Genomic DNA, 12,281 nt, shown 5'->3' on the forward strand with positions numbered 1-12,281 from the left:
AATAAAAAAGCGTGTAGGTGTCTTTTATGTTACATAATTATTTAATTAAATTTCCTGCAAATATAAAATCAATTTCGGATATTTAGTAATTTTATTAAATAATATCATTTATATACAAAATTTACATATTACATAGTTGCAACATTGGAAAACTAAAATTTGATAGTCCATAAAATGTTAACCTATAAAAATAAATATTTATTTATTCATAATATGTATTATGTTTAACTCTCTTGGCAACTTCAGTTAAATCAGACTTGGCAAAGTTAAGTCTTGCGTTAAATATGCTCAACTCACTTGCATCTGTTAATGTATCTGAAATAGAACGAAACATCTTAGTAATATTGTAAACAAATTTTTAATTGAAAATATTGTGAACAAATTAGTCATTTGTGAACATTACCTCTAAACATACTCCTTATTTGAAGTTGATGACTATGTAGTACTTACAATCATATGACAGAGATAATTATTCGATGAACACACTTAATAATTTTCTTGCATTGATTTTATCCTCTTAATTTTTAAGACGTGAATTTTCTAAAAGTAAAACATTACATATTAGTACTAAATCATATTAGTTAAAATTCTCTTCATGTAGAACCTTAATATACCAATTCTGTAACACAAGATCATCAGACTCGAAATACTCAACAATTCATGTTCTCTTCAACACTTAATCCATATAATGTGTGATATCCGGTGTATTCTTTGTTTTCCTTCTCGCATGCTTTTAAGTCTTGCTTGTTTCTTTGATGACAATTTATCTTCTTGATTAGAGCAAATTTCCCTAGTTTGAAATCCATTTTGACATAACCCATAAGGGTTATGAGCAGTCTTTCTCTACAATTGAAAAGCAATTTATATCAGTTTTGCTTAACTGAATAGTTCTGATGGAATTATAAAGAATATGTATAATACCATATATATTACACTTATCTACCTATAATATTCATATCATATCACTGAATTGAGGTTATGTGATTTTTGACTGGTCTGTCAGAAATTTCAATAAATATGTGATAAATCAATTATCACAATACATAAACAGAATTTGCATTGAACACGACCTATATACTGAAAATAACTAATTAATCATTAATATAATAATTTGTAAATTTAAAAAAAAATCCGCACAATTATACTCACCTCTGGCGTTTTCGTATTAAATATATCACTTTCCTAAAAGTAAAACATTACAAATTAGTACTAAATCATATTAGTTAAAGTTCTCTTTGTGTAAAACATTAATATACCTATTCTGTAATACAAGATCATTACTTAAGAAATACTCAACAATTCATTTTCTTTTCAACACTTAATCGATATGTGTTCTTATTTATTGATATGTGTTCTTATTTTTCTTCTTGCATGTTTTGAAGCCTTGCTTGTTTTTTTGGTGACAAAGGATTAATAATTTCTAATATTTTATCTAACTTTGTATTTATCTTCTCTATTGGAGCAAATTTCCCTAGTTTGAAATCCATTTTCGTAGGGGTTATCAGCACTGTAATTTTCTCTACAATTAAAAACCAACTTATATCAGTTTGTGCTTAGATAAATAGTTCTGAAACTAATGGAACTATAAAAAATGAATATGTATAAAACTATATAACTTACTTCTCTTTATTCATATATCACTGAATTGAGGTTATATTTCTGACTGGTGCGTTAGAAATTTCAATATTGCATGATAAATCACTTATCACAACACATAAACAGACTTTGCATTGAAGACGGCCTATACTATACTGCAAATGACTAAACATTATTATAATAATTATAAATTAAAATATGTTTCAGTACAATTAGACTCACCTTATTTGCCGGTTTCATATTAAATACTTTTGCAGCTGACTGTTTAACTAATTTCTACAACTGATTTCGCACTAAATATAAAAGCAATTAATAAATAACGTTTCAATAATTGAAATATCTTGCATTTCAAACATACACGATAAAATACTCAATTCTGCGTCCACGATGCACTAACTGAGTTAACCTATAATTAATTTGACGTTTCGCTCATAAAACACTTCACGGCTATTTCAAAGGCTAATCTATGTGACAATGCAACGTACCGCGCCACGTACCGACAGAAACGCGTCGACGGTGGTTAAAGATCACAACTATACGTAACAGCATCGGTTTTTTTTACTTAACATCAGTTTCGAAACGAAAGTTACAAAATGAGTTACGTAGATTTAACTTCTGTGGTTTACTGGGATGTATATATGTGTGTATACGTATATGTATATGTGTACGTGTACAGCTATATTTACATAGATAGGTATGAGTATATGTATGTTTCATACATGTACATGTACGTCGTTGTGAATATGCATGCACGTTGCATATAAGTATGTATATGTATATATGTGTAGGCGAATATATATATATGTACATATATATGTATATATTTATTTATTTGTATGTGTATATGTGTATATATATGTTTGTATGTATGTATGTATATATATGTATGGATATGTATATATATATATATGCGTAGGTTTATGTGAATATATATATAATATATATATATATATATTTGTGTACTTATATATTTATGCCTACATCCTTTTTCTTTTTTATCTATTTAATATCTAGTCTCTATTACCTTTTCTATTTTTTATATTTTGTTTGTTGTTAAGTGTTGCTGTTTTGTTAATATCTAGTCCCTATTACCTTTTCTATTTTTTATATTTTGTTTGTTGTTAAGTGTTGCTGTTTTGTTAATTTTTCTCTTATTTTATAGCTACTATAACAATCCACATATTTTATAATTACCTAGATATACTAATTTTTCATACTGTTTTTAGATCCACTGATGATGACATTAAATTGAATGTCGAAACGTTTGGAATTAAAGATTAATTTATAAATCTTTGCTTTTTATTCTTTGATGTATCGCCCCACAAGAACTTACTCATATATATATAAAATTATATTCCATAAATAGAACTTCCATTACGCTTTTATCTGCCTTACGAGTTCAATCTAATTTTTAGAATGCTACTGTGGACATCAGAATCAAGAAGTCAGGTGTACATCCGAAACTGCTTGGAGGAAGAAATATAGTTGTGGACAAATATGCGGTCGAATGCTCGATTGCAAAAATCACACTTGTCTTGAAATATGTCACAGTGGAGATTGTAAGCCATGTATATTGACGCCAGATAAAATTTCTAGCTGTCCTTGCGGTAGGGCGCCGCTATCAAGCGATAGTCGCCAAACTTGCTTAGATCCAATACCTTTGTGCGAAGCAATTTGTGAAAAACCTTTAGCCTGTGGACTAGCTGATGACCCTCATAAGTGTACCAAGATATGTCATGAAGGTAATTTTGCTCATTTATATATATATATATATATATATATATATATATATATATATATATATATATGGTGACGCCACTGACTATTACATGCGTCGATAATAATAATATAGTCGCCATCTCGGAGTTACAATATGTCAACCGATTTGTTCCTTTCTAATCCAGACTACCTGTCTCTTTCCTTCCAAAACTTTGACCTATGACTTCCGACATGTGGTCAGTCTATTCTTTCTATTCGAGTTGATTTCCAGTTCACTTCGCTTCCAGTGCATTTTCAGTTCGGGTGCTATCTAGTTCCGTAGTCAATTCGATTCCAGTGCGTTATCAGTACGCTTACAGCTTGCTTTCTTTCTTTGGTTCAGTTTCGAGTTTCCTTCCGAGTCAGTCGAGTTTAGAAGTTTTGTTGAGTTTCCTTTTATTGACCAAAGTGAGGTCATTTTTTAGTTTGTTATTATCATTGAAGAAGAACGTTTTTAGTTTCCATATACAGTCCACGAATACCAGCCATCCGTGTGGTCTACTGATCGAATCAAGGCCACACCACATTTTGGCCTTCCGAGCCGGATCTCAATTAAGATTGAGAGTTTGCATGATATATTTGCATTTAACGGATATCGAGGTAAGATTATATTTCCAAGTTTCTTATAATCCTAAAAATGCCGCCCAAGAGTGCATCTGCCAGTTCTGAAGTCGCATGTCTAATTTCCAAGCGAGAAATGTATTTTTCCATTATACAGAAGACGTATGACTTGAGCAGAGATGTGGAAGATGCGTCAAGCAAGAAACAATTTTGTACAAACCTGATAATGTTAGATAACGTTCGAGAACAATTTATAAAACTTACCGACGATATTAATAAATTAAACTTGTTGGAAAATCCCAGTTTCGTACCGGATTATGCTGCCCTTCTATCCGTGGAACAATTATACGCGGAAATAAAATACATTGAAAAAACCATTTCTGATGTAAACAATACTTCCTCTTTGACAAAAAGTGAAGATTCCCCATATAAATCTATTTCCAAATCCCGTCTACCGACAATTGAAATACCCAAATTTGCGGGTGATTTCAAAAAATGGCCGCTATTTTACGAAACATTCAAAACCCTTATACATGAGAATCCCGAGATTGACATTATATCTAAATTTCATTATTTAATGGGCGCCTTAGAAGGCCCAGTAATGAAAATTTTCAATACTATCTTACCTACCGCCAATAATTATTTAATTTTATGGGAAGCATTGATAAACAAATACGAAAATAAACGTTATCTGGGCATTCATTATTTCAAACAGTTAATGTCTTTTAAAACTGTAAACTCATCACAGTTGCATAACTTTATCGAGAAATTTGACACTGCAGTACAAGCATTAAATCAATTAAATATTCCAGACCTGTATGATTTTTTACTAACATCAATCGCTCTATCCAAATTAGATACCAATTTACAGGAAAAATTTGAAAATTATTTTCAGGGCGAATATCCTTCCTATAAAGAATTATTACAATTCATAAATAAAGTGCAAAAAGGTCAAAGTTATATTTATGATTTGCGCGAGAAGGTTTCGAAAACCCACATTTCTCATTCGTTGATAACCAGCAATGTCAAATCGTTTCAATGTTACTTATGCAACAAAAGTCATAATATTTTCAAATGCCCGCAATTTCTAGAATTAAATATCAATGACAGATGGTCGGCAATTAAGAGACTGAATCTTTGTTCGAATTGCCTGGGTCATAAACGTAACAGTCCGTGTCATTCTAAGAAAACATGTCTGTATTGTAATACCAAACATCATACTTTGTTACATTCAAATAATTGTGTTGACAATACAAAACAAGTTCCAACAGATATTCATTCCAAAAATTCGAAGCAAAAAATTTCCGATTCCAATCCAAGTAATACTTTATGCGTTGTAAATGAATTAGATTTATCACATCATATAAATCTTATGCCGACCGCAACTGTTTATGTTTTGGCAACAGGATTAAAACTAGTCCGTTACGTGTCATTATTGATACCGCAAGCGATCGCAACTATGTGACTGAGTCATTCTGTAAATCCGCTCAACTTGAGATAACACCGATCGAGGCTCAAGTCATTTCTATAGGTAACTCTTCGCAAAAAATTACGGGCATGGCAAATTTTGTTATTATGTCGAATGATTGTTCCTTTCAAATGTCTGTATGTGCCTATGTAATACATGAAATTGTCAAACCACAACCGACCATTAAAATTCCATTTGATTCCATTAATAAATTTTTATCTTTACAACTGGCGGATAATAAATTTTTCATTCCTCAAACTGTTAATGGAATCTTGGGTTGTGATGTATTTAATGCTATTATTATGTCAAATCACATAAAAACCGTCGATTCACCTATCGCATTGGATACAAAATTAGGTTATGTAATAATGGGATCTCTTCCAAACGTTGCATCGCCTGATTCCATTCGACAAATCTATGCACGATTGAACATGATTCCTTATCTAAACAAATGAAAACATTTTTTGAGTTAGAAGATGTACCTGACATGATTGTGTCGGAAAACGATTATTGCGAACAGTTCTATACGTCCACCACAGTACGGAATTTCGATGGACGTTACGTGGTCGCATTACCATTTCGTGACAACGTTAATGTAAATTTTCAGAAATCATATGAACTCGCGCATAAGCGTTATTGTATTTTAGAACAAAAATTTCGGAAATCTTTTGAATTCCATAAACAATATTCAGAAGTAATTCAAGATTATTTACAACAAAAACACATGTCATTTTTAGGCCATGTAAATGATTCCGCAGCCAATGAAGGGTATTATATTCCACATTTTGCCGTGATTAAAGACAGCTCATCCACACCGTTACGAATTGTATTTGATGCATCAGCAAAGAATGCTGAATTTCCTTCCCTGAATGCCAACCTATTTTCCGGGCCAAAGCTACAGTCTAACATTATCACAATTCTTCTTAACTTTCGTTTTGGCGAAATTGCGTTAACGGCCGATATTAAACAGATGTACAGAAATATATTAATTCGTGATCAAGATAGACGATTTCAAAGGATACTTTGGAGATTTTCTCCGGAAGATCCCCTCGGCATTTATGAATTAAACACTGTCACGTTTGGTATTACGTCATCTCCTTTTCATGCGTTACGCACTATTAAACAACTAGCTAAAGATGAGAGCAAAAATTACCCCTTAGCCACTGATATAATGCAAAATGATATTTATATCGACGACGTGGTTACTAGTGCAGACACCGTCGAAATCGCAAAACAACTTTACGTTCAATTGTCGAGTTTGTTCCGTTTCGCGTGTTTTGAACTAGCGAAGTGGGCTTCGAATGATCGTCTAATGATAAACAATTTGAATCACACCATAAAACACAAATTAATTTTTCACAAACCATTCTGAATTTGATACGTCCGTTAAAGTATTAGGATTGAGATGGGATCCAATTCAAGATTGTTTTAAATTTAATATCAACCTTCTCCATCAAAATTGGACAAAACGTCATATATTATCCACCATTGCTCGTATTTGGGATCCCTTAGGTTTTATTACGCCTATTACCATCAAATTCAAAATGATCATGAAAGAACTATGGTTATTAAAATTAGATTGGGATGAGCCATTACCTTCCTCATTAGTTGCAACATGGCTTAGTATTTATAATCAACTTCCAGAATTAATTAATCTTTCCATTCCTCGATTTGTAGGTACCAAAAATTATATTCGTTGTTCTCTTTACGGTTTTGCGGATAGTTCAGAAAAGGCTTATGGGGCTGTGATTTATATCAAGCCTTGCCATGATAATAAATATTACCTTCTTATTTCAAAATCAAAAATTACTCCAATTAAAGTTCAAACTTTAGCTAGGTTAGAGTTGTGTGCGGCGCATTTATTGGCAAAATTATTATCCTTTGTCATATCTTCCAATCATCATTCTTTATGTATCGAAGAAATATATGGTTTTACGGACTCGATGATTGTGCTTCATTGGTTAACAGGACCAGCTCATAGATGGAAAACTTTTGTCGCAAATAGAGTAACGAAAGTTCATGATTTACTTCCTTCTGCCAAGTGGTATCATATTCCTTCCGAGGCAAATATTGCCGATTGCGTTTCTCGTGGTTCATTACCAAATACATTGCTTAATAATAGTAATTGGTACACAGGTCCCTCATGGCTTTACTCTCAAAGAAGTCATTGGCCCATACGTTCTACGTTAGATTCCATGCAAAATGTTCCAGAAGAAAAAGTTTCATCTTGCTTAGTGGCAAACTCCTGTAAAAATGATCTATACGATTTTACTTCCACTATATCTTCGTGGGCCAGACTATGCAGAATATTTGTATTTATTTTACGTTTCTGCAAAATTATTCCATCTAGAAATATATTTTTCAGATTTCAACAAAGCCGAATTAACTATAATCAAACTTATCCAACAAATCTATTTTTTCGAAGAAATTGATTGTTTGAAAATGAATAAGTTTCCTAAAAGGTATCGGACTTTACGACTATTCTTACATGATGGGTTCTTAAGAGTTGGTGGATGTTTAACACATGCTAACCTAAATTTTGATTATAAATTTCCCTTGCTTTTACCCAAAAAGGATCACGTGATAAATTTAATAATTGATTATTATCATGAGAAACATTTACATGCTGGTCCACATTTACTCACTTCATTCTTCGTCAAAGATACTGGATTTTATCCATTCGCAGTATTGTACGCCAACGTATTCATAAATGCAATAAGTGCTTTAGGAATAATCCTAAATCCTTTACTCCTATTATGGCTGATTTACCTTCTCCTCGTGTTATGGAGGCAAAACCTTTTCAGCACACCGGTACTGACTATGCTGGTCCCTTTCGCGTAACCATGGGAAAATTTAGGGCGTAAAAAGTTCAAAAGCATATATTTGTTTATTTATTTGTTTTTCCACAAAAGCAATACATATTGAGCTTGCCTCCGATTTAACCACTTCGACGTTTTTAAATTGTTTTAAGCGCTTTATTTCACGAAGAGGTCCAGTCTCTTGTCTGTATTCAGATCGCGGAACAAATTTCGTTGGTGCCAAATCAGAACTGAAAGATATATTTCAACTTATTAACTCAAAATCATTTAGTGCATCATTAAACTTCCGAACTTCACAAGCATAATATCAATTGGTCTTTCAATCCGCCAGCCGCACCCCACTTCGGGGGTTTGTGGGAGTCCAACATAAAATCTATAAAAGCGCATTTATATCGAGTAATAGGTGAACAAATTCTTACTTACGAGGAATTAAATACCGTGTTAATCCAAATTGAGGCGCTTCTCAATTCTCGACCATTATGTTGGATGAGTTCCGATCCAAGTGATCCCCAACCTCTTACGCCAGCTCATTTCCTCACTTTAACTCCCTTAAATATCCTTCATCAAAAAACATATTACAAATAGATTTACCGACGCGAAAACAATTAATTGATAAAATAATACAATCTTACTGGAAGAGATGGCATTCTGAATATTTAAGTGATTTACAATCACGTCAAAAGTGGAACACCCCTTCTCTCCCGGCTAAAAAGGGTATGTTAGTTCTAATCAAAAATGAAAATTTGCCTCCTCTTCAATGGTCCATGGGGGTTATTGAAGACGTTTTTCCTGGAAAAGACGGAGAGGTGCGCACAGCTTTAGTAAGAACCAGGACTACGTTATTGAAACGCCCTGTGGTAAAGCTCTGCCCCCTACCTACACAGTAATTTATGGTGAAGAAATATGTTTTTTCATATTTGCAAACGATAAAAAAAAAAAAATAGTCTAATGCTTTTATTTGTTACCTTTAAATTAATTCCTTCCTTTTACCTTTTACCATTATATGTGGTAACTTTATCAGTAACTTGCTTCTATTCAGAGGAATCGCATGACAACTCAATCACACTCAAGAGCAGAATGTTATTTGCTCAGTTGTTCTCACAACTTTTGATAATATTCAAAAATCTGTACATTCAAGAAGATCGAACGCTATGAATCATCATAATATTGCAGTTATTGTAAAAATGCCTTTAATTTGGAAATGAATACGGCCCATATTGGACACATTCCAAATACGAACTGGTTGTTTTAAATCATGCTGGTTACTCAAAATAAACTACCACCATCATCAACAAATCCACCAAACAAGGTCAATGAAATTTTAATTCCTATTCAACATAAAGGCATCTTATATATGGCAATTGTTAATTCCACCAAGACAAATTCTCATGTGTTCCGAAAACCAGCATGTATGATGCAAACCTAAAATAATTTCCAGTGGTGCTATATGCAAGTCTCATGGAAGTGATATCCATTAATAGAGAATATTAAAAATCATTTGCTATAGCAGAGAATGAAATTTGGCAGCATTATTACAGCAAGATACTGAGCAACTATAATATAGTTTAAACAAATAACAAGGTTACTGCTTTCCTGTCAAGATTACTTATCCTTAATATTGATTATGATGGGTGAACATAGAAGCATTAGATATTCCATCAAAACTTAACTTACTTCCTAGATTCAATTAAGAATCAACATGTTATTTCTTCACCATCTCTCATGTGTTTTATTCCTTGCATAGTTTGACTAATGGTTTTGATATTTCCATTTATATTTTCTAGTATTAAAAAGGTACCCTTTTTCGCCCGGGGAAGAAATGGTGACGCCACTGACTATTACATGCGTCGATAATAATAATATAGTCGCCATCTCGGAGTTACAATATGTCAACCGATTTGTTCCTTTCTAATCCAGACTACCTGTCTCTTTCCTTCCAAAACTTTGACCTATGACTTCCGACATGTGGTCAGTCTATTCTTTCTATTCGAGTTGATTTCCAGTTCACTTCGCTTCCAGTGTCTTTCTATTCGAGTTGATTTCCAGTTCACTTCGCTTCTAGTGCATTTTCAGTTCGGGTGCTATCTAGTTCCGTAGTCAATTCGATTCCAGTGCGTTATCAGTACGCTTACAGCTTGCTTTCTTTCTTTGGTTCAGTTTCGAGTTTCCTTCCGAGTCAGTCGAGTTTAGAAGTTTTGTTGAGTTTCCTTTTATTGACCAAAGTGAGGTCATTTTTTAGTTTGTTATTATCATTGAAGAAGAACGTTTTTAGTTTCCATATACAGTCCACGAATACCAGCCATCCGTGTGGTCTACTGATCGAATCAAGGCCACACCAATATATATATATATACTAGCTGACCCGGCAAACGTTGTTTTGCTAGGTTAGGTATTTCTAAGCAACTTCTAAAAAATAAAAAAAATAATACTATATTTTAGGAGTGTAAAGATGTATAGTTTGAATGATACAGACAATGAGGTATTTATAAACACAATAAACTCCAAAGTCTACTTGTATAATAATAAATTATATAATTTATAATAACAATACTCGTTTGACCATATTTTGTTAATACAATCAAACTGCAAGTTTTATACACTTTCTATAAAAATATGGTATAATTCAATCCAAGTCTTTTTTAATCTTTAGCCGCGGTCAATGTTTAGTTGGTAATTTTTGCCCCACACAGATGTAAGTTTTTAAAGTGGTTATATAAAGAAAACTGTTGAATCTCACTCAAAATTAACATTACATTTTATAAAACAATTAAATAGTTAAATTTTATATTAAGGTCTCGTGAACTAAATCACAGTGCTCACAACCCAAAAACTAACAACAAAAGGAAATACTTTCAATATGGATTTTCAAAGATTACCGTTTATCTCCTGATAGCAAAGTCATAAGAATCAAGGGTATAGCTGGTTATACATCTTTTCCCCTCTACTTTCAAATATTGTTGTTGAACAATGCTAAACTTTACTGGTTTTTGAGATATTGGTGGTGGATCTTATTAACCCCAGATCTTCATACATTACTATCCATTCTTCGATAAATTCATAGAAAATTTTTCCAGTTCATTCTTCAAAATTAATAGAAAATAACCATTAGTGAATTATATTTTACAGTGCATTATCCAATGATTGTTGAAGTTCTTCATCTTTTTCAATATCAATATGAATGATACTTGACTGTGTCTAAAATGCATGGATTTTGACATATCTTTCGAAAGGAATTCCTCAGAACTGTCCATACATTAAATTGAATGCGAGCATTATAATCAATTTCAAAATATTTTATTCCAGAGAACTTGTAATTATGTGCATTCACATTTTTACAGATGTGTGTTCCAAAGTTATATTATCAACCGAATCTTCTTATTTGAGTAGTGGTCTGTCATATCTGGGAATAAGTTATTCGACAAATGTCGCCTTTGATTGATTCCAAATTTAGGTTTTTAATTTAAATAATCTAAATAAAATAATAATATAATCTAGAAAAATTTTATAAATACTAATGAATATAAAATTATGCAACTAAGACTGAGCCCAATCCGTACAGCCATTTTAACGTTTTACCACGAATTGTTATATAGCTATATAAAATGGACATTTCTTCTTTATGAATTTGATTGAACATATGTACATTTTCAACATGAGTACATATTGTGATAAATTTCAAATGTGCTTATTTTGATTTTCCTTTTTTGCAATCGTGTATCCAAAATTAGTGGCATCTTTGTTATCACCATGACTGTATGTAGTATGCTCGGGAAGTAATTGAGATTTTTATGAATATGATTCTAAAAATACTATCTGTGTTATAATCCAATTTTCTTATTCATATCGCTGTCTATATAACTTGCAATAAGTGATTAGACAGAAATGTCTATGGTGTCCCCTTCGATGAATTCCAAACTAAGGATCTCAATTTGAATAACCTAAATGCAATAATAATATAATTCATAAAATGTTTGGTAACACATTTTCACATTAAACCAATAACTACTTGCACAGCACAGCGTTTGAAATAAAAATTATTTATTTAGTCTTTAATAATTAATCAATAAGAATAGTATTAT

General features: G+C 32.0%; 1 protein-coding gene and 1 long non-coding RNA gene across 6 annotated transcripts in view; one reads left to right on the forward strand and one right to left on the reverse strand.

Annotated features, from left to right (window-relative positions):
- Positions 1 to 12,281, forward strand: part of LOC113367214 (protein shuttle craft-like) — a 127,719-nt gene that overhangs the window by 18,743 nt on the left and 96,695 nt on the right. Inside the window, exon 4 of the mRNA XM_026608843.1 lies at positions 3,012 to 3,338. Within this exon, the coding sequence (XP_026464628.1) occupies positions 3,012 to 3,338 (327 nt within the window). The remainder of the gene's footprint in view (positions 1 to 3,011; positions 3,339 to 12,281) is intronic.
- Positions 191 to 2,106, reverse strand: LOC113366650. Of its 5 annotated transcripts, none has more exons than XR_003366287.1 (8): positions 1,819 to 2,105; positions 1,621 to 1,751; positions 1,257 to 1,519; positions 1,150 to 1,182; positions 944 to 1,077; positions 615 to 843; positions 404 to 540; positions 191 to 315 (listed from the first exon to the last, which is right to left on the reverse strand). It is a non-coding gene; the product is annotated as an uncharacterized LOC113366650 (long non-coding RNA). The 5 variants fall into 5 exon arrangements; XR_003366288.1 differs by having other exon boundaries at positions 944 to 1,087; XR_003366290.1 differs by having other exon boundaries at positions 944 to 1,182; positions 1,819 to 1,889; positions 1,955 to 2,101.

This window comes from Ctenocephalides felis, unplaced genomic scaffold (assembly GCF_003426905.1).
Source record: "Ctenocephalides felis isolate EL2017-DRISC unplaced genomic scaffold, ASM342690v1 CF-g0.4_SCAFFOLD_01170, whole genome shotgun sequence".
Classification (NCBI taxonomy): Eukaryota; Metazoa; Arthropoda; class Insecta; order Siphonaptera; family Pulicidae; genus Ctenocephalides; species Ctenocephalides felis.